Consider the following 23,193-nt stretch of genomic DNA (forward strand, 5'->3'; position numbering starts at 1 on the left):
TAAGGAATTGAAAGACCAGAGAAAAAAATGCTTACTTTCTAGTAGTTGAGAATGCCACCTCCCCACCTGGGAGTGGTCAGACTCCCCATAAACACAACATACCCAGACATACTCTTTTTCTCATAAATGTGACTTGCAAGCTGAGAGTCGCAAGGCATTTCAGGAAAGCCATACAAGTAAATAGACAAAGCAGAGAAAGCAGAAAATTTGAGTCCAGAAAAAAAAATAGAGATGATGTAGGAAAGAGAGGAAAAAGCTAATAGCTATCATTTGTATCTTCAGAAAGATTCAAAATGGTGTTACGGCCATAAAACGGTAACAACTTGCTATTTAAAAAATTCAGAACTGGAAAATAAAAATCAATAACGTCTCCCAGAAATTAGAATAAGAAGATTCAGGAAAGATAAAAGTCCCAGAGGATCAATCCAGGAAGTCTACCGTGTAATAAAGGTCCTGCTGGTATCAGAGCCCCACAGGAATACAGGGCAGGAATTTCTTGCTGAGGGGTGAATGCCGGTCCTTTGTGAAGCTGGAATGGGCTGAGCCTCTGTGCGCCCAGGGGCCGTGTTGGCAGCCCTTCAATTTGAATCAGCTACCCAGTAGCTTTACTGTAAACATCAGTACTTGCTATCAATTACTCAACCACTGTATTTTTAAAATCAAGGTACATGTTTTCCATCTAACACTAATGATTCTTGCCTCACCAAACTACTTGTTAACTTTAAAACGTCACCAGCATTTTAAGAAAAAAAAATTTTATTGAGGTATAGTTGATATACAATTTTTTTTCTTTTTAATTTATTTTTATTGAAGGATAATTGCTTTACGGAATTTTGTTTTTTGTCAAACCTCAACACGAGTCAGCCATAGGTATACATATATCCCCTCCCTCTTGAACCTCCCTCCCGTCTCCCTCCCCATCCCACCCCTCTAGGTTGATACAGATCTCCTGTTTGAGTCTCCTGAGCTGTACAGCAAATTCCCGTTGGCTAGTTGGTATACAATTTTATATAACTTTCAGGTGTATGGCATAGTGACTCACAGTTTTTAAAGGTGATGCTCCATTTATGGTTATGATAAAATAGTGGCTATATTCCCTGTAGTATGCAGTGTAAGCTTGCAGCTTATTTATTTTGTACGTAGTAGTTTGCACCCCTTAATGCCCTACCCTTTTCGTGCCCGTCTCCCCGTGGGAACGTTTAAGCGCCCTTTCCTTTCTGCTTCACTCAGAGAGCTGCTGGCGTCCTCAGCCGTACCCTTTCTTCCTCCCTGAAAATTGTTGAGGAGGCCCTCAGAGCAGGAGTGGTGAAGAAGATGATTAAATTCTTGAAGGTAAAATAACTTCATTAGTTCCAACCCCCGGAATTTCCAGGAGTGTCCATCTTTTATTTGGGGAACAGTATCGAGGAGGCCTTTGTTCAGCAAAGGTCCTGCCATTTCCCCTCTGCTAATTTCTAACCTTTTGAATGGGGATTCCCTTCTGCCTATTCACCTAGACTACTCTGACCAGCAATGTAAGATTGTTGGACAAATAATTGTTCATTAGGCACATCCATAAAAATGCTTACCACTCAAGCTTAACTTGAAAAATGTATGGCCTCTGTCTTCAGAAAAGATGGTCTGAGTGGCGTCAACAAGGTTTCTCAGGCCCTGGTTCTGTTCATGTTATCCTGCTCACGATGCTCTTTCCAGTTTGCTGGAAAGGCTGGGGGGTAACTCCCATTTATGAAATATGTAGGCTTCAGAGTACCCACGTGATTTTTAAAAGGATGTTCAGACTTTCTCTGCAATATGAGTGCAGTGGAAAATCCCATGGACAGAGGAGCCTTCCAGGCTACAGTCCATGGGGTCAAAAGAGTCACACACTACTGAGGGACTGAGCACACACAGAAACACAAGAGTTAGCTAGATTCTCCTGAACCAGGACATCAGTTACTAGGTTGCATCTCTGGGTCCCAGTTGCAATATATATGCCCAGTGAGGTTCACTCACCTGAGTTAGCTTGATGACCCCACAGGAGACTTATTCATAAACGCCTAGGCTGAGTGGCACCAAGGAGGGTGCTCTGTGAGGGGGCTACTGCTGGGGCAGGGGTGATATCAAGGGGGCAGGATGGTGGGTCTGAGTTTAAGCTGCCGCGTGGATGATGGTCATCATTTACTCTGTATAACTCTTGCATATCCACCGGAGCCTGCTGAGTCCATGTTCACACGTGTGTGCCTTATGCATGCGTTTCCTCACACTTGCATTTTAAAGACCCCTGCATAGGGTGATTTTAAGGGTTATGATTTGACAGTTATCCCCTCTTAAAATGACCTAGGTTTGTGATGTTCTCCATGCAGACCGGTCAGCCTGGCAGCCCTAGCAAGTCAGCCCTCATTCTCAAATGGTGAAATGACCTGGGAGGGCCTTTGCCTCCCTTCTTGGTAGATCTGCCAGTCGACAGCATCATTCTTTTCTCAGCCCCTCACTCTTAAAGCCTTCCACAGATAATTCCTCTGGTGTCCATGACAGGCCTCCATTCACATCCTTCTACAGAGGATGTGAGTGACCCTGCACCCCAGCAGGGACTAGGCCCCCTTGCCCGGAAGCACACATATTGTCAGCAGCGCGCTGTCAGGAGTTTAAGAAGCCACGAGCATAATCCCAGCTGCTCACTGTCATTTCTGGCCAGGAACAACCATAGCATTGATTTCTTGCTCTCATTGCACTCTGAAATCTAGGCAGGAGGCCAGACTGCGTCACGTTATGCAGTCAAGATACTTGCCATCTGCACAAACAGTTATCAGGAAGCGCGAGAAGAAGTGTTAAGACTGGATAAAAGTAAGTGATCGTTTCATTAAGCAGAGCCCACATTAACTGGGAGGTTAATCTAGCCTTGAAGCTGCAGAGGGAGCTGCAGGCGAGGAGGGAGGAGAGATCGAGGAGGCTGTGCCATGCCTCCCCGCCCTCCTGCATTGTGTTCGGGGACCCTGTCATCTCACCTCCAGCTCTGAAAGCCTTTACTTAGCCTTCGGAAGCTCACGGCCACCGTGCCTATGCTAGAGACTCAGCTGGGAAACAGCTCGAACTAAGATCGTTTCCAAAGCACTCTCCTTAGACAACCTAACACGGGTCCTCTCCCTTCCTGGGGGAAACACCTCAGTGACCATGCGCGACGAGGAGTCCAGTGCGGCTGTGATCTAATCACCAAACTGCTGCTGTCAGGGGGGGCAGGGCAGTTCCCCTTGTGGGTGGGAACTGAGGGGGCCCACCAAGTGGGGAGCAGGACCCTTCCCTGTGGAGCCTTGTCCCGGGCCCCGTGGGTCCAGGGCGCCGGCTCACGGCCTCCCGCTCAGTCAGGGGATGTCGAGAGGAACAGGGAGGTTCCGCACGGGAAGCAGAGAGGATAGACCTGTCTGAGGCCGAGCCGGCATTCCTGGGACGGCTGGGCTTTGGGCTCCTGAGGCCACTCAGAGACATGGCCAGGAGCCGAGGAGCACTCAGTAGGGATTCGTCAAGCGGGTGACACAGCCGGCCTTCCACCGCCCTCTCTCCATGCCCACCCACCACGTCCCCCTGCCAGCCTCCCTGCCTGTTCTCCTCTGCCCCATAGAGCTCGGGGTTCTGATGCAGCTGCTGGACTCGGAGGATGAGATCCTGGTGGGTAACGCCGCCCTCTGCCTGGGGAACTGCATGGAGGTGCCGCGCGCGGCCTCGTCCCTGCTGTCCACGGACATCGTGCCCGTCTTGCTGAAGCTGGCAGGCAGCGATGCCCAGCAGACAGCCGTGCAGCTGAACGCGGGCATCGCCCTGGGGAAGCTGTGCACGGCGGAGCCCAGGTGCGCAGGGCCAAGGGGAGCCCAGCTCCTTCTCTGCAGGAAGTCCCCCCAACCGACCCGCCCAGGACACTGGGGAGCGCTCAGGCTGAAGCCAGCGAGGGGACACAGCATGGAACAGGGGTCTTTCCTGGCACCAGCAGCCATCGTCTTCTCTCTGCTCAGCTCCCGCAGTCTCCTCTTTCCTCCTCCCTCTCCTCCCACCATCCCCACCTCTCTCTCCTGCCTTTCTGTCTCCTCTGCTTTTCCAGAAACAATTAAATCTCTAACTTCATTTTTTTTTTTCCCCCATGTGGGGCCTAAGCATATGGAAGAGTGCCCTATAGGGTACATTCTTGAGCTGGAGAAACAGGCGTGCTGGGGGCGGGTGGGGGCAGCCAGATAAAGATCACCTGATAAGCCAGGCCAGGAGCCTCTGCATGGCCGTGCCATCTCAGCTCGGCTCCCGCTCCGCTCTGTCCTGATCTGAGGCGCGGGGACACCTGGTCCTCGTGCTCCTGGAAGGTGCCCGTGTGCCTGAGCGTGGAGCCCTGGCCCGCTAGGGGTGTCTTCCTCGGACAGGGAGGGGCTGTGGCCAGCCCGCTTCCTTCTCGCCCAGCCTCACCCTCCGATCCCTCCTCTGGAGAATGTGGGAGCTGGCCTAGGTCACACCTAAGGCCCTTCCAAGTTCTGATTGTTCAAAGGGAAGGAACGGATGAAAGCTTTCTTCTACAGAAAGCAAGGCGCATTAACTAGGACAGGCTCACGGTGGCAGCCTGCCAGGCAATCCCTGAGAGTGTGGCCCAGCGGGTCTCTAGCACGTCTGCCACTCGTACAGTGGGCATTGCCGTGTTCCCTGGGCCTCCTGGGGGCTCCCCACTCACAGCAGGTACTGCCGTGTTCTGTGGGCCTCCTAGGGGCTCCCCACTCACGCCGCGGGTGTTGCCGTGTTCCCTGGGCCTCCTGAGGGCTCCCCACTTTGATCTTCAGGGAAACAGCTTCTGCCCTGTCCCGCCTTCCCAGCCAAATTCTTCCTGAGCCAGGGGGATGCCTCTGGGCACCAGATGTCTGTGCCCTGGCATTTATGTCCTGGAGTTTTGTGCTTTGATTATGACAGGTTTGCTGCTCTGCTGAGAGAGCTTCATGGGATGGAAATTCTCAACTCTACGATGAAGTACGTAGAGAGTTCTTGAGAGACGTGGCATCCGTGCGGGTTTTGCCTATGACCATTCACTCTGGTTGTTCCTGTGCTAATAAAGCCTTTTTGAATATACGCTCCGGACCGGAACGTGGCTTTTCAGAGTGCTCGCCTTGGTTTTCATTGGCCGTGGGACCTTCCCAGACTCTGATAAGTGATGGGTCTGGTTGGGAACTAGATTTTGCCTAATACCTGTCCTTCCCCTTTTGTTGTTTTCTGCTGGCATTGCACTAGGACCGTCAGGTTTTTCAGCAGTGACTTCGACCTCTCTTTTCCAGCTCTGAAGTGCCAAGACACAGCCCTAGTGACATCTGCGAGGCAGCAGTCTCTTCGAGCCTGGCCTGCCATTGTGGCATGAAGTCTTTAATTCAGTGGGGTGAGTGGTGGGTGGTAAGCTCCCTGGCAGGGAGTTCTTTGAAGGTTCAGGGAAATCGTTCCTGCAAGCACCACCCAGCGCCTTCGTCCACCCCGTGCAAGGATGCTGTAACACGCCCTTCTCTTAAACTGTCTTCAAGTGCCAAAGCAGGGGGAATCTCTTTCTGCGCTGAACTCTCAGGGAGTAATGTAATAGATGTAATCTATTTCCCACCCCCCCATCCCCAGAAGGCACTGCGCCCTTACAGTTGCCCCAAGTCCACTCTGAAACTGACCAAGTAGCCTCTGGACCCCAAGTCCCGAAGCAAAAAGTCCAGGAAGTGCCACTGCTGTTCCACGTCGCAGTACCATCACTTGACTCTTTCAGGGTCAGAGGCAGGACCTTCATGGTATAGTGAATGCCAAGGACTCCCAGACCAAAGGTCCAAAAGTCTGTGCTCCTACTTACCCTGCTACCTGGCAGCTGCGTGACTGGACAGGTCCCTTAACCTCTCTGAGCCCTGGTTGCAGCGTTTGGAAAAGCTGGAGAAATACCTGTCCAACCTATCCCCAACGTTATGGTGAAGATTAAATGAAGTTTTGGAGGTAAAGGCACAAGGAATTGCAAAATGCTACACAAATGTATGAGATTTCCAGGCTCTTATCTTGAGATGGGGGAAGTTGACTCTGATGTCAGTTGAGTCAAATTTGAAGACCTGGGGAAGGGTAAGCACATGTCCTTTAAGGAATCAGAACTGGACGTTTTAAAAAGAAAATTATTTAAAAAGGAATCAGAACTGGACGTTTTAACTGGACGTTAAAAAGGAATCAGAACTGGACATTTTAAAAAGAAAATTATTTAAAAAGAAAATTATTTGGCCATGGTGGATCCTTGTTGCCATGCACAGGCTTTTGGGCTTTCTCTGGTTGTGGCGAGCAGGGGCTACTCTTGGTTGGAGTGTGTGGGTTTCTCACTGTGGTGGCTTCTCATTGCCGAGCACAGGCTCTGACCCCAGGGGCCTAAGTAGTTGTGACACACGGGCTTAGTTGCCCTGCATCATGTGGAATCTTCCCAGACCAGGAATTGAACCCACTGAATCCTTGGCAAATGGATTCCTGGCCCCTGGACCACCAGGGAAGTCCAGAACCAGACGTTTTTGGAACGCATAGGAAAGGAAATCCTCCTCCTGAGAGATCTGATGCAATGCACCCAAACAAAATCGGTCTTCACACAGTGAGACAGCCCTTGGCTTCAGTGAAGAACTTGCTCCTGGAACCACGGGAGATAATTAGCACTTTGGGGGCTAGAAGGAAATGAGTAGCCCCAAGAATCTCACTCTGGGTCAGGCTCACTGGAGCACTGAGTGCTGCTGCCCTAGCTCTGTCCCTGGGTGGCCGGTAAGTGACAGGCCGCCTTAGAGAGGCTGGGACTCGCCCATTCAGTCCCATTGTGCAAACAAACACTCTTCAAGAGGCCCCTGAATCACAGAGGGAGATGGCTCGCCGCTAAACAGAGCACAGAGAAGAAAATTAGAGGCTGCGAAATTTGCTGTTTGGGGGATAGAATTCAGTGGAGCTTTAAAAATGGAGGAGGCTGCCTGTGCCCCTAATCAGCAGACCTGTCTTCTCCGATCTGAAGTTCAGGCACCTCCTCCTCCTCCCTCTCTCTGGCTACTCTCCTCCTCCCCGGCTCTTGAAAATGGCTATTATCCGTGTAATCTCTTTCCCCAGAGTGGGGAAAGTCAAATTATATTATTATCTTTGCTTCGGAGAAGCTGCCAAGTGCCGTCATCTCTGCTTTGCAGGAATGTCTGGCGGTACCTGAGGTGAGCCCTCCTCTCACAGGTGGAGAGAAATGGTTTACACACTGGAGTCTCCATCTCTGTGGAGCCAGCCCTCCCTGGTCTCCGCCTCTACTCACGCTACCACGCGGGGCTCCCAGGAAGCCTGGGAGAAACAATCAACATGTCAAAGGAGGGGCACCTCTCCTTGTGCCAGGAGACACGAGCACCGTCCTGACCACCTTCAGGATCATGGCTTATTCTGGGAAAGCAGTCTTGGTTCCACCGACAGTGGGATTGTCCATCCTAAAGAGGTGGGACAGGGCTTCCCAGGCGCCGCTAGTGGTAAACGACCCACCTGCCAAAGCAGGAGATGCAACCGAGATGGGGCTTAGTAACCAGCCTGAAGCCACCGCAGAGGTGTCAAGCCCTGGGTGGTGAACTGCTGTCCTAGACTAGGTGATGCCAGCGGTGCAAGAAGGTAGGAAGGCCAGACTGAGGTTAATAGGTTTCAGAAGAAGTGACAGGAAAGAGCAGGACATGCTATCACAGGCAGTGTCCTGAGGCTCTGTTAGGACGAGAGCTTCCTGGCTTGGAGTACTGAGAGCAGAGTGCTATCTGAAGCTCCCTGAGGCCAGGTGACTTTTTCAGCAAAAGTTCTCATTTTCTGAATGCCTTGAAAAGGCAGGTTCCACAAGGCCCAGGAGGAGGAGAGAGTAAATGGAGATGAGGAAAACATTTACAGGTCACTCCCTTTCTCAAAGCCAGAGGCTCTTAGTCCTGGGCCTGTGACCGGCCAGACTGCAGAGAGAGAATCCTGCCTGAGGTCTGCTGCAGGCACTGTCACGACTGTCTGAAGATCCAGCCCGTGCAAGCCTCACAAAGACCCAGTGAGGCGGGCATTATCTCACTTTGTGGGTAAAGAAACTAAGATGTGAAGACAATCGGTGCTTCTTACCCAGGACCACCTGGCAGGTAGGTTAGGGAGTCAGAATTTGACCCCAGCCTGGATTTTAACCCCTTCTGAGTAAAAAGCACACTTCCTTTTACTAAACATGGCCTGATGGAAAAATTACCTAGGTTCTCCAAGCCTCAGTTTCCTCTCTGTAAAATGGGAGAAACAGTCGCTACTTACAGTGTTCTTGGGTTTGGATTTAACCCATATGCAGGGCCTAGCACAGGCAACTGGTAAATAGAAGGCATTCTCTTAAGAGGGACTATTATTTTTAAGCCAGAAATTGCCATTATTTTCTGCCCCCTCCCACCCTCAGCAATCTGCTCACCCTCCTATGTACTCACCTCTAGGCAGGCAAACAGCTATGTGGCTCTTATGTCTGCTCTTCCCTCCCTCCTATACCCGACGGCAAACTCGAGGATCCCTCAAGACTCGTCTGTGGCAGTGAGGTCTGAAGGCACCAGGCCTGGGTGGGGTGGGGTTCTGAATAGGGCTCCCCGAGGTTCAACAATGCTCCTTGCCAGGAACAAGGTGCCCGGGGCTTCCCTGGCCTGGAGCCATGCTGTGTCTACATGGGCAGGACCCCGTGGGCTGGGAACCCTGTGCAGAAAGGGCTGTGGATGCTGCGATCAATGCCCCAAATCCCCCTTACCAAACAGATGCTCCCTGGCACTTGCTATCTGACCTCAGTTTAAAATCCAGAAAGCCCATTGATTCCAACGGCTGTGCCTCCAGTGCCCCAGTCATCAGAATATGGGTTGTTCTTTCCACCTCGCCCCCGGCACTGAGCACCCGGAAAGGAGACGCGGGTCACAGCGGGACCCACAGGTGACAGCTCCCACTGCCGCCGCTGCCCGCCACATGCCAGTGAAGCCCAGAGCTGCTGTGATCTGAAGCCCTGCTGAATGACATTCTGTCAAGACCTCTAGTTTAATCTCAATTTCAAAAAGGCAAAATGAAGAATGGGTTCTCCCTGGAGCCAGCCTGGCCTTTGGTCTGAATTTGCCCTGAGGCCACGATCCCATTTTTCTGACTGCTTTCTGGTCTCGGCTCCTGCAAAGGGTGAGGGAGGGCCCTTGGGTGCCAGCAGAGTGCGGGAGCAGCACCTGCTTCTGTGCCCTGCCAGCCACCCCACACCCAGGTCAGCCCAGTTCCGGAGCTGGGCTCCCGTCCCTGAGTGAGGGTGGCTGTCTGCCAGCTGTGCCACTTCCTCTCAGCCCGAGCATCACTCTCCTGTCACATGTCCGTCTCCAACTTCACATTGTGCTTTTAATCTTCAGCAGCTCCATCTGCTCATTTAGATCCCTCATGTCCCCTCAAGCCACTAGTCCACCCAGACACATGCACGTCTCTCTGTAGCTGAGAGATGAATTTCCACATAAAAATGGATGAGTTCCCATGCAGCGAGGATTTAGGCTGATCAAAGACACGTTAAGAGAGGGGGAGTATTAGAATGAGTGACGAGGACAAAGGCTCCTAGAATGTCCAGGCTGAAAATAATTCAGGGACCATCTAATCCACTGTCAACTTTATTGGAAGCCATCTGATTTCAATTGCTAAATACAATTCACTGTTCAAAATGTGTTGCCCAGGCCACTGTCCCCCATTTTAAAAAGGAGGAAATCAAGACTCCAGAAGACCCAGTGAGCTGTCCTCCATGTGTGAGAAGCTTCTGAACCAAGGCACAGGGAAGGGCAGGGACCCACAGGGTCTTCTGGCAAGCAAGATATGCAGTGGCTGGAGTGCAGGTGCCCCGTGTCCTGATGCCAGGTTCAAAGCCCAGCTTCACCTCTTAGAATGTCATGCCTTCAATTGCCTTGTCTGCAAATGTAGGGTGGGGAAGGTATGATAGCTATTTCATGGGTTTATGGTGAGGATTAAATGAGATGAGTTCTGCAAAGTTCTCAGCGTCATGCTAAGCACACAGTAAGCCTTCAGGAAATGGTTACTACCATTGCTGTTGTCATTATACTGGAATCAGTTGCTTCCACAGATGCCCCCTGCCTTGCCAGCCATGTATGCTCTTTTCCTGAGTTTTTAAATGTGAGGATCTTTATCAGAAGGGCTTCCAGATTCAATGTTATCCTGGATGTAGACTGACTCCGGGGACAGGGCTGGTGTGGACAGCTGGTAGGGAATCAAGATGGGGTGGGAAGCATGCATTGGACAGCGTCAAGGACTGAGACACACATTCAGTAAGATAAGACTTTGCTGCACTCCACACTACATTATCAGTATTGAGGAAAATAAGAAAAAGACAGGCACTGGATTTGGTTAACTTGAGTTATAGTAATAGCCGCCTTGCTGATCTGCCTGTCTCATTCTGTCTTCTAAGCCAGCCTGCACAGTGCAGCCAGAGTAATCCTCTTAAAGATCACTTTCATTATGCCGTGCCCCTTTTCAGGCACCTTCTCGTAACTGCCTGCAGAATGAAGGACAAACTCCTTCACCATGTGTGAGAATGTGGGTGTCTGCCTGTGGATGTGTGCATGGGTGTGTGTGCTGTGAGTATATTGGTAAAGGGGGAGGAAGAAGAACATAGGGCTTTTTTAAATTTTCTGAAAATTTGCTGATAAAGCACTCACATTATTTTCTTTAAACTATTATATGATTTATATACATTCCTAGCACTAGATATGAGTAAGAGCCATGATTCATAAGTTTTAGGTACAATTTAAAAATTACCCCTTAAATATTACCAAAATTACACATGGCATTACCACATGACCCATACGGTGTGATCTCACTGAGCCTCAGAGTTGGCTTGGTTTCAGGGTCGTATCCCGGTACTGTCACCAAATCAGACTTGGGTCTTCTCCCCCAGTGTGCAGTAAAGCCAGTCTAGGGACACCAGGTTGTGATGAAGAAAAGTGCAGGATTTATCACAGGGCACCAAGGAAGGATTGCCAAGAGAAATGTCAATAACCTCAATATGCAGATGACACCACCCTTATGGCAGAAAGTGAAGAGGAACTAAAAAGCCTCTTGATGAAAGTGAAAGAGGAGAGTGAAAAAGTTGGCTCAAAACTCAACATTCTAAAAACGAAGGTCATGGCATTTGGCCTCATCACTTCATGGCTAATAGATGGGGGAACAACGGAAACAGTGAGAGACTTTATTTTGGGGGGCTCAAAAATCACTGCAGATGGTGACTGCAGCCATGAAATCAAAAGACTTGCTCCTTGGAAGAAAAGCTATGACCAACCTAGACAGCATATTAAAAAGCAGAGACATTACCGACAAAGGTCCATGTGGTCAAAGCTATGGTTTTTCCAGTAGTCATGCATGGATGTGAAAGTTGGACCATAAAGAAAGCTGAGTGCCGAAGAATTGATGCTTTTGAACTGTGGTGTTGGAGAAGACTCTTGAGAGTCCCGTGGACTTCAAGGAGATCAAACCAATCAATCCTAAAGGAAATCAGTCCTGAAGATGCTGAAGCTGAAACTCCAGTATTTTGGCCACCTGATGCAAAGAGCTGTCTCATTAGAAAAGACACTGATGCTGGGAAAGATTGAAGGCAAGAGGAGAAGGGGACGACAGAGGATGAGATTATTGGATGGCATCACCAACTCAATGGACATGAGCTTGAGCAAGCTCCAGGAGTTGGTGATGGACAGGGAAGCCTGACATGCTGCAGTCCATGGGGTTGCAAAGAGTTGGACACAACTGAGCAACTGAACTGAACTGAAGCAAGGAGTCCAGAAAGCTCATGCTCAAAAGACCTAAACTCCCTAATGGCTTTCAGGGAAAGGGTGAAGTTGGAGAGTTAGGAGGTATGTGACCAGCTTGTGGACATTCTTCTGATTAGTCGGTGGTGAGGTAATGGGAGTTAATATCATCAACCTTCTGGTTCCAGTCAGCCTGGGGTCTAGCTGCTGTGGTCAACACACAGTTAACTTCTCCCACCTAGTAGGAGTTTCAGTCTCTGAAAAACAACTCAAAGGATAGAACTCAGAATATGGCCTCAGCAGAGGGCTTCCCTGGTAGCTCAGCTGGTAAAGAATCCACCTGCAGTGCAGGAGAGCCCAGTTTGATACCTGTATTGGAAAGTTCCCCTGGAGAAGGGATAGGCTACCCACTCCAGTATTCTTGGGCTTCCCTGGTGGCTCAGACAGTAAAGAATCCACCAAGAATGCTGGAGACCTGGTTTTGATCCCTGGGTGGGAAAGATCCCCTGGAGGAGGGCACGGCAACCCACTCCAGTCTTCTTGTCTGGAGAATCCCCATGGACAGAGAAGCCTGGTGGGTTATAGTCCATGGGGTTGCAAAGAGTTGGACATGACTGAGCAACTAAGCACAGCACATGACTTCAGAGGAGGAACTAAAGGACCTTGACCTTGTTTAGTAGCTAACTTACTGTTATTTTGTCTTGCTTGACTGTTTTCCTTTCTGTATTTTCTCACTTTTCTGATGAGTGTATTCTTTGGAACTCAGGGAAGGCCTAGGAGGCTAGAGTTTTTCTGCATACAGGAAGCCAGCAGTGGACATGGTGAGGTGGGAGCATCTTTTCCACGAAGGCCCCATAGGTTCCTGCTGGGCTACAGAACTGACCGTGACTCCCACGCCTTTGTGGTTCACTGTGGTGCTCCAGCACCTCAAAGAAGCCTGAGGAAGATTTGCTGAGTGGTAGCACCCCACCATGGCCTCTCTTGTCTTAGGCCAGGCCCCCATTTGTTTTGTCTGCAAATATTCAGTTCATTCCCATCTTCTTGATTCTGCTTCTACTGTTCCTCCCTGTAAAAGACCTTCTTCCCTTTCCTTAAAACCTTGACATCCTCAAAGTCTTGACACAATAAAAATGGCAGATACCTTTCATTAAATACAGGTTTCAGATCCTGCCTAAAGAGGTGGGTATTATAATTATTCTCCCTTTACAAGTGAGGAAACTGTGGCGCAGAGAGGTCAAAAAACTGGCGGAAGATCTACCCCTGAAGTGATTTCTGCTGAGTTTCTGATTAACCTTTCTATCTAAATCTTTATTACCTTTCTTTTCCTGAATGTGCTCTCCTCAAGACTGCTGCTGCTGCTGCTGCTGCTGCTAAGTCGCTTCAGTCGTGTCCGACTCTGTGCGACCCCAGAGATGGCAGCCCACCAGGCTCCCCGGTCCCTGGGATTCTCCAGGCAAGAACACTGGAGTGGGTTGCCATTTCCTTCTCCAATGCATGAAAGTGAAAAGTGAAAGTGAAGTCGCTCAGTCATGTCTGACTCCTAGCGACCCCATGGACTGCAGCCTACCAGGCCCCTCTGTCCATGGGATTTTCCAAGCAAGAGTCCTGGAGTGGGTTGCCATTGCCTTCTCCGCCTCAAGACTGAGGCATATCAAATAAAAGGGGAGATTTAAACCTACATAAACCCCTGTGTCCCTGTCCTTTGAAGTAAAGGACTTTTGTTTTAGTCTCCCAGGCCTGTTGGTCACGACGTTTTCTTGTCTGGATGTCAAGCCTCTCAGTCCTCCACTCCTCAGAGGAGTTCCTGCTGCACATTTCTTCACCATAATATCCACAGATAGAATGCAAAGGTCCCACTTTGTGTTTCCTCTTGTTACTGAGTCCAAGCTCATCTCTTCACCACATGACTAGCCAATAAATTGAGAAATGAGTTATTAGAGCAAAGAATAGCCACCTTATTTGGTAACCCAGCAGACCAAGAAGATAGTGGACTAGTGTTTCAAAGAAACATCTTGCCCGGGTTTGGATGTTAGTTTCTTTTATGAAACAGAGAGGAGTAGGGGAGGAGATAAAGTTTAAAAGGCAATAAACTGTCGCAAATATTTCCTGGTTCCAGCCAGACCTCAGTGGGCATATATTAATTTCTTGTTGCCTACATTCATTCTCAGGTGAGCCTGATCAGGATGTTTCCTGTGAGTTAAACAAAGGTATTTTAGCTTCATGCTCAGGCATGGGAGGCAAGGTTCCCAGAGATGGGCCATCATGTATAATTGTAGCTATTGGCAATACCCCTTTAGTGGTTAACTTGTAGCAAAAATGATAGACTATGAAGATTAAAATAAAAGACACAGATTCCAATGTAGAGTCAGATAGGTTCTTCCCTGTTACGCTCTAAGCAAATGTAGGCCAAAGAGCCCTATCAAACGTCCCGCCCAACAGTCCTGTGTCTCTGGCTTCAGCCCTGCCGTCTGTTTCTCATGGCAGGAAAATAATAGTCTCACACAGGGAAGTACTTTTATCTTCTTTAAAGGGCTTTCATGTCACTGCTCTCATCTCATGTGTATAATACCCCTGTCAGGTAGGTATTGTTATCTCCCATTTGAAGCAAAGGAAAGAGAAGCCCAGAGATTCGATGTCTCGTCCAGAATTTCCTGGGGAAACGGTGGCTGGGCCAGGACCAGAATCCGGCCTTTCCCTTGAACCTCGCTGCCCAGCACCCAGCCCTGCCGCTCCTCTCGTTCATTGTTGGGCCCAAACCATGGCAACAGTGAAGCAGCAGTTCTTCTCCCCAAGGGTGAGGGGAAAATGAAACTCTAACCCCATGAAGGTTCTATCTGAAAGCCTTGCTAATCCATCAGCAGTCTGTTAGATAACAGCTTAAATCTCCCCACCGATAAGGATTAGCTTCCACCTGATTCGCAGACACATTTAGAGGAGGCCTGAGGTGGCATCAGCACAGAGGCTGGGGCACTGTCTTGAGAAATGGAGGTTTTCAGAATTCCAGACACTGCTGTGCCCACCCCAGACAGGGTGGGGGAAGCCCAGGGTCTGTCCTTACATGAAGCAACCCCTCAGCCAAGGTCACTTAAATAACAGCTTGATCCTGAAAAACTCCTCATTCACTCAATAAGTATCTATCAAGCACCTTCTATGAGCCAAGCACTGTGCTGTCTACCGTGCCGGGTGGGTATGGGCTAAATGGGTAATGGTTTGGGCCGAAATACTACAATGAACAATGGTTTCCATTTGCTAAGTCCCCACTATGTGCCAGGCACTGGGGTGAGTGCTGGGCACATACAGAAGACAGATACAGACAGTTTCTCCTCTCAAGGGGTGCCCAAGAGAGAGACACACCAGGAATCACATACTGCTCAGCCCAGAATGATGTTTGTAGCACAGAGATAAGGCTTCTAGCTCAGCAAGAGACAGGCAGGTGACAGGCACCTTCCTGAAAGGGATGTTAGAAGGAAGACATTTCAGAGATAGACTTGGGCTGAGGGTAGAGAGAGAAGATGGGGAAAAAACTCAGACTGCACCAAAGGCTGGGTCAGGAGAAGGTACTCAGAATGTACTCTGATTCCCTCCCTTTTCTCATCTGGGCTGACCTGACTCCATTAGTCCCCTTATGCATTCTCTGACCAGATTCTCTCTCAGGAGACCAAGTAGATGGGGGTTTTTCACTCTTGAATTTCAAGATAAAAATGAGTCATAGCTCTCTTTGGTTACCTGTTCCAACATCATTCAATATTAGCATTTGTAAGTTCCCATAAGCTCTTGTGGCTTCCCTCATAGCTCAGTCGGTAAAGAATCTGCCTGCAATGCAGGAGACCTGGGTTTGATTCCTCGGTTGGGAAGATCCCCTGGAGAAGGAAATGGCAACCCACTCCAGTATTCCTGCCTGGAGAATCCCATAAACAGAGGAGCCTGGCGGGCTACAAACCATGGGGTTGCACGTGACTTAGGGACTAAACCACTACCAAACCAGTCTTGGGTTCTTTCTCCCTTTTTTTAAAGTTGGCTGTGCCAAATCTTAGTTGTCACGTGCAGGATCTTTCTTGTGGCATGCAGGCTCTCAGTTGTGGCATGAGGGATCTAACTCTCTGACCAGGGATCAAACCCAGGCCCCCTGCATTGGGAACATGGAGTCTTAACCACTGGACCACCAGGGAAGTCCCAAACCAGTCTTAGTTTCTGCAAAAAGCCAAACCGTGCTGTCCATGCCCACTACAAGTTACACCTGAAAGGAGACCATGCTTATCAGTCTTTTGTCCTCAATGTCTCACCTTCTCTACTTCAAATTGCTGTTGATTCAGTCCTCCCAGAACCAACCATCACGCCTTTCTCTTTGAGGTCACTCCTCCAGGAGAGTGAGGATAGCTCAGAGCTGGATGAAATCCAGAGGGCTCCCTTCCCAGCCCCAAACCACCTGGTTGCCATCCCACAGGCCAGGTTTCCCACTCAGATGCAAGTTTGTGGTGCTGTGCTAAGTCGCTTCAGTCATATATGAATCTTTGCAACCCTATCTACCATCGCCCACCAAACTCCTCTGTCCATGGGATTCTCCAGGCAAGAATACTGGAGTGGGTTGCCATGCCCTCCTACAGGGTATCTTCCCAACGCAGGGAAGGAACCCTCATCTCCTGCACTGACAGGCAGATTCTTTATTACTGAGCCACAAGGGAAGCCTCAGGTGCAAGTTTACCAGCAAATATATTCATTTCCCCCTAACTAGTAGAAAGGACTTTGGATAATCTCAAGGACTGATTGCTTTCTTTCCAGCCAAAACAGCAGAGACAAGGAGACATTTCCATTGCAACTAAGTAATCCTGAAATTCCTCCAGAAACCAAATTTGACTGAGCTAATATAGACCTTTCTAAGGCACAGCTTCCAAAGATATCTTTTAGCCTCAGGCAAAGTCCTGATGAGTATAAGATTAGTCAAAGCCCTGCCTTCAGCTCACCACCCTCACATTCCCCAGAGGGACTGATGGAGGATGGGGAGAATCACTGAACTCCTACAGTTGATGCATGCCCCAGATGTCCAGAACACACGACCCCACCACCTCACCTGGATGAGCCTCACAATCTCAGGATCCGTGTCTGATTTTATCAAGGTTCTTCTGGCCATATTACAATCTTAAAAGCCTGTCCTGTGGCAATGGACAAGCCAGGTTCAAGTCCTGGGGCACCTAAGTACCAGCTGCATGACCATGGGCAAGTTACTTAGCTTCTCTAAGCCTATAAAAAGGGAAGTAATAGTATCAGTACTGCTTACTTCAAGGGATTGGATTAAATGAGATAATGCAGGTTGATCACTCCGGATGGAGTGGGCGCAAAGAGAAGATTCGGTAAATGACAAGTCTTATTATTGCTATGGTCTCTAAAAACCTCACCATCAATTCTTTCTGATTCATCAGAAAAGCCCTTTGCTTGGAAAACCATATTTATAAGAACATGCGCAAAGTGTCATGAGTGATCATAGAAACTGACAGGAAAAGGCCAGCGGTGACGGGACTCTCTGAGAGGCCTTCCCCAGGGAAAGAGGGTCCTGGGCAGTCACAGACACTCCACTGCTGGGCACTGTAACTGCTCAGAGGTCTTTGCAACCTGGCCCTGGGGTGTGGGCAGAAGTGGAAACTATAAGGGAAGGAGGAACTCACTGGGACTAGAGAGGACCCTGAAGAAAGGTGGGAGGGACCCCGAAAGTCAACCTCTACCCCTGAGCTTCACCTTCCCATTCATATTCCTTTCTTCATTCACTCATTCACTATCAGATACGCCTTGAGCTCCCTTCTATATGCCACGTGCTGAGAACACAGTGGTGAACAAGACACCCCACGATTCCTGTTCAGGAGCTCACATTCTACTAGTCTATTTGAGGTCTGACTTTTTAAATTTTTATTTATTTTTAATTAAAGAATAATTGCTTTGCAATATTGTGTTGCTTTCTGCCATATATCAACGTGAATCAGTCACAGGCATACTTATGTCCCCTCCCTCTTGAATCTCCCTCCCACCCCATCCCAACCCTCTAGATAGTCACAGAGCCCCAGGTTTGAGCTATCTTATGTGGTTTGACTTTTAAAAGCCAACTCTTAAGAGTTGTATTTTTCACAGTCATCCAAGCCAGATGGTGAACAAACACACAAAAAAATCATTGTTTGATTTCTCTTAGCGTGCCCAGTGTAGTCTAATTTCCCGCACCTTAAACCAAAGGGCTTCCCAGGTGGCACTGGTGGTTAAGAGCCCACCTGCCAATGCAGGAGACGTATGAGACGAGGGTTTGATCCAGGGTCAGGAGATCCCCTGGAGGAGGGCATGGCAACCCACTCCAGTATTCTTCCCTGGAGAATCCCATGGACAGAGGAGCCTGGTGGGCTACAGTCCATGCGGCCGCAAAGAGTCGGACACAACTGAAGGGACTTCATGCGTACTCAAGGTAAACAAACAAGAAACACAAGAGGTGTGAAATCAGTCCCATCCCAGAAGGCCTTCTCTTGTCCTTCAGAGCCAGCGAGCCTCCAGCACTTCCTGTTGTCCTGGCACCAGAACCCTGGCACCAGCCTGGGTTCTTGAGCTGTCTAATCAGTAGGAATTGATAAAGAGGCTAGACGGGAAGACTTTACAGGGGCCCCTGCTGCTGTACAATGGAGCAAGAACAAGAAGCAGGTTCCCTAGCTCCATCCTTTAAACAGGGTGAGGGTAGGGGTGGCTCAGGTGGTCTGCCCGCCGCCTTGGTGGTGCCCTGTGCAGGGATCATGAGCAGTACCCTGCTTTCGCTCCTGGCACCTCGCAGTTGGGTTTGGACCTTTTTGTATCTTGTTGTCATAATTTTCCCCAGCTGCACATAGGTATTATTTTTAATCTCTTACAGTCGTCCAGGGTCCCAGGTCCCAACCTATCTCCATACAACTTGAGACAGTGGTCTTTTAGTGCTTGGTTTACTCCCTAGGTCCCCTCTTCCTGGCTCCTGCCCACCCTGGAAGGGCCCAGAGGAAAGAGGAGGCTGGCTTATGCCCAGACAACAATCCAGCCCTAACCACTGTCAAGACTGATGTCTCAGGGGTATTTTCCCTCTTAAATCCCCACTAAAGGGATTCTCAGTTTCTTTCTTCACATCTCCCTGCCTGACTTGTTAGTAAATTAAAAGGTGTCCATGCTAAGTTGCTTCAATAGTGTCTGACTCTTTGCAACCTATGGACTGTACCAACCAGGCTCCTCTGTCCATGGGATTCTCCAGGCAAAAATACAGGAATGGGTTGCCATGCACTTCTCTAGGGGATCTTCTTGACCCAGGGATTGAACCCACATCTTGTATGTCTCCTGCATTGGCAGGCAGGTTCTTTACCACCAGCGCCACCTGGGAAGCCTAAATTAAAATGAATCATATTTAAATTCAAATCCCCTTTGTAACTGCTAGACAAGATGTTGATTATGACCTCTTGGATCCAGTGTGGAGCTCTAAGCCTGAGGAGGTCCAGTGTAGGACCAAAGTTCTCTAAAGTCCTAGCCATGACAAGTGCTCCTTCGAAGCTTCTTGAGGCAGGATTCTTGGGACATTTGCTTCATATTTTGACACAGCCTCAACCAAGATTGGCAGTAAAGAATCTACCTGCAATGCAATAGACCCAGGTTCAATTCCTGGGTTGGGAAGATCCCCTGGAGGAAAGGTTGGCAACCCACTCCAGTATTCACACCTGGAAAATCCCATGGACAGCGAAGCCTGACTGGCTACAGTCCATGGAGTCACAAAGAGTTGGATACAATCAATCAACTGAGCAGACATACAACAAGGATCAGAGAACCTGTAATCTTATTATGACAATGAGAACTATCTATCCTGAAACACAGGGTTTCCATTTCTGCCTTCTCGACACCTGGGAGTTTTGTTTGTTTGTTTTATCAAAAACCCTTCCAAGGGGAACCTGGGTCCATATCAGGGTAAAGAATGGATATCCTGCCAAACCCAGAAATACTTGTACTCTACCCTTGGTTTACTTTATTCTCACTCCTGTTTCTGTACTTATTTGCTTTTGAGAGGGACTCTTTTTTTTTTTTTTTGGTGTATTCAGGAACTGGTCCATTGGCCTGGTAGACACAACCCCAGCAGATGTGTATTCGGCCCCTCACCATTGGGCCCAACCGACTAGCAGCAGACCAGGTAGGGACATCCTGCGGTCCCTGGGGTGCCATGCTGGGGCCACTGGCTTTGCAGCCCTGCCTACCCCGACGCCTGAACACCTCACCTGCTGGACCACAGTCCCAAGAGTCTAGGGGAGTACCGTGAGTAAAGAAGCCCTGGACCAGTTCTGAGAATGGTTAAGTATATCTTTTTTTTCTGGCTTTTTCTGAATGACTATTTCAAATTTGGCTTATCAGATGTAATTCTGGTCTTACCCATAAGTACCAGCTTACCTGACCAAATCACCTGGCTGAGAGCATTGCGTTTTAGAAGGAACTGGCTGGCTTCCTCCCACCATCCTCTCCTTCCTCAGACATTTCAACACGGTGGGCTTTGTTCTCCCTTCTTAGGGCTTCTGTGTGTCCACAGGTGCCAGATGTTTTCTAGGCTTTCTGTGGTAAATGTTAGATTACTTTCTTTCCCCTGTAATGGAAAAATTTTTCTCCTGAGAATGTAATGGTGCCTGGAAATAACAATAAGGAGGGGGAGGAGGAGAAAAGAGAGAGGAAGAGAGGGAGGAGGGGAGATGGGAGGAGGAAGAGGAAGATGGGGGAAGGAGGTGGACAAAGAGGGCTTTGCGTGAATTTTTAAAAACTTTTTGTTGTGAGGTAATTATGAATAAACAAGCAATAATGCAGAGACCCCTTACCCCTTTTACCCAGCGAATAGTGACGCCTTACAAAACTATGGTGCAATATCACAACCAGGAAATGACAGTGATAGTAATACAATCCGTAAACTGTATTCAAAATTTCACCAGTTTTGCATGCACAGGGGTGTGTGTGTGTGTGTGTGTGGAGTTCGCTGCAGTTTGATCACATGTGTAATTCATGTGACCTTCACTACTGCCAAGGTGCAGAACAGTTTCCTTTGATGCCTTTTTATAACCACCTCAACCCCACCCTCCACCTCTGACAACCACTGGTCTGTTCTCTATCTCTATAAATTTGTCAGCCCTCAAAAGTAGCATAAGCATAATCATTTGAGCTTGGCTTGTTTCCACTCAACAGCATTTTCTGGAGATTCTTCACATTTTTAATGTGAATCTCTAGTTCCTTCCTTTTTCTCTTTTTTTGTTGTTGCTGAGTCAGTGTTTCACAGAATCCATATACCAGTTTATTTAACATTCACCTGTTGGAGGACATCCGGACTGTTTCCAGATTTTGGCTGCTACGAATAAAGTTGCTGTGAATATTAAGGTAAAGGGTTTTGTGTGAATATATGTGTTAATTTCTTTGGAACAGATGCCCAATATGGTTTTGCCAAGTTGTATAGTCATTGTATGCTTAATTTTATAAGAAACTTCTAGAATGGCTGTACCATTTTCCATTCCCACCAGCAACATATCAGTGACCTTCATTTGCATTTGGTGATGTCATTATGTTTTTTAAAACTTTAGACAATCTCATAGGTGTGTAGTGATATCTCATTGTGGTTTCAATTTGTATTTCCTTAATGACTGGTGCTAACATCTTTTCATGCCCTTATTGTCATCTGTATATCCTCTTCATTGAAATGTCTCAGTTCAGTTCAGTCGCTCAGTCATGTCCGACTCTCTGTGACCCCATGAATCGCAGCACGCCAGGCCTCCCTGTCCATCACCAACTCCCGGAGTTCACCCAGACTCACATCCATCGAGTCAGTGATGCCATCCAGCCATCTCATCCTCTGTCATCCCCCTCTCCTCCTGCCCCCAATCCCTCCCAGCATCAGAGTCTTTTCCAATGAGTCAACTCTTCACATGAGGTGGCCAAAGTACTGGAGTTTCAGCTTTAGCATCATTCCTTCCAAAGAAATCCCAGGGCTGATCTCCTTCAGAATGGACTGGTTGGATCTCCTTGCAGTCCAAGGGACTCAAGAGTCTTCAACACCACAGTTCAAAAGCATCAATTCTCCAATGCTCAGCCTTCTTCACAGTCCAACTCTCACATCCATATATGACCACAGGAAAAACCATAGCCTTAACTAGACGAACCTTTGTTGGCAAAGTAATGTCTCTGCTTTTGAATATGCTATCTAGGTTGGTCATAACTTTCCTTCCAAGCAGTAAGCATCTTTTAATTTCATGGCTGCAGTCACCATCTGCAGTGATTTTGGAGCCCAAAAACATAAAGTCTGACACTGTTTCCACTGTTTCCCCATCTATTTCCCTTGAAGTGATGGGACCAGATGCCATGATCTTCATTTTCTGAATGTTGGGCTTTAAGCCAACTTTTTCACTCTCCACTTTCACTTTCATTAAGAGGCTTTTTAATTCCTCTTCACTTTCTGCCATAAGGGTGGTGTCATCTGCATATCTGAGGTTATTGATATTTCTCCTGGCAATCTTGATCCCAGCTTGTGCTTCTTCCAGCCCAGCATTTCTCATGATGTACTCTGCATAGAAGTTAAATAAGCAGGGTGACAATATACAGCCTTGACATACTCCTTTTCCTATTTGGAACAAGTCTGTTGTTCCATGTCCAGTTCTAACTGTTGCTTCCTGACCTGCATACAGATTTCTCAAGAGGCAGGTCAGGTGGTCTGGTATTCCCATCTCTTTCAGAATTTTCCACAGTTTATTGTGATCTACACAGTCAAAGGCTTTGGCATAGTCAATAAAGCAGAAATAGATGTTTTTCTGGAACTCTCTTGCTTTTTCCATGATCCAACAGATGTTGGCAATTTGATCTCTGGTTCCTCTGCCTTTTCTAAAACCAGCTTGAACATCAGGAAGTTCGCGGTTCACATATTGCTGAAGCCTGGCTTGGAGAATTTTGAGCATTACTTTACTAGCGTGTGAGATGAGTGCAATTGTGCGGTAGTTTGAGCATTCTTTGGCATTGCCTTTCTTTGGGATTGGAATGAAAACTGACCTTTTCCAGTCCTGTGGCCACTGCTGAGTTTTCCAAATTTGCTGGCATATTGAGTGCAGCACTTTCACAGCATCATCTTTCAGGATTTAAAATAGCTCAACTGGAATTCCATCACCTCCACCAGCTTTGTTCATAGTGATGCTTTCTAAGGCCCCCCTTAACTTCACATTCCAGGATGTCTGGCTCTAGGTCAGTGATCACACCATCATGATTATCTAGGTCGTGAAAATCTTTTTTGTACAGTTCTTCTGTGTATTCTTGCCATCTCTTCTTAATATCTTCTGCTTCTGTTAGGTCCATACCATTTCTGTCCTTTATCGAGCCCATCTTTACATGAAATGTTCCCTTGGTATCTCTGATTTTCTTGACGAGATCTCTAGTCTTTCCCATTCTGTTGTTTTCC

At 48.3% G+C, this 23,193-nt stretch overlaps 1 protein-coding gene across 3 annotated transcripts in view; it reads left to right on the forward strand.

The window, feature by feature from the left end:
* Positions 1–5,070, forward strand: part of TTC12 (tetratricopeptide repeat domain 12) — a 46,727-nt gene extending 41,657 nt beyond the window's left edge. For all 3 annotated transcript variants that reach the window (XM_002692992.6, XM_059875089.1, XM_059875090.1), the window contains 4 exons: positions 1,231–1,332; positions 2,724–2,823; positions 3,596–3,821; positions 4,915–5,070. In XM_002692992.6, coding sequence (XP_002693038.3) covers positions 1,231–1,332; positions 2,724–2,823; positions 3,596–3,821; positions 4,915–4,990 — 504 coding nt within the window. In that variant the 3' untranslated portion in view covers positions 4,991–5,070. The remainder of the gene's footprint in view (positions 1–1,230; positions 1,333–2,723; positions 2,824–3,595; positions 3,822–4,914) is intronic.
* The last annotated feature ends 18,123 nt before the right edge of the window (positions 5,071–23,193 follow it).

This window comes from Bos taurus, chromosome 15, assembly GCF_002263795.3.
Source record: "Bos taurus isolate L1 Dominette 01449 registration number 42190680 breed Hereford chromosome 15, ARS-UCD2.0, whole genome shotgun sequence".
Classification (NCBI taxonomy): domain Eukaryota; kingdom Metazoa; phylum Chordata; class Mammalia; order Artiodactyla; family Bovidae; genus Bos; species Bos taurus.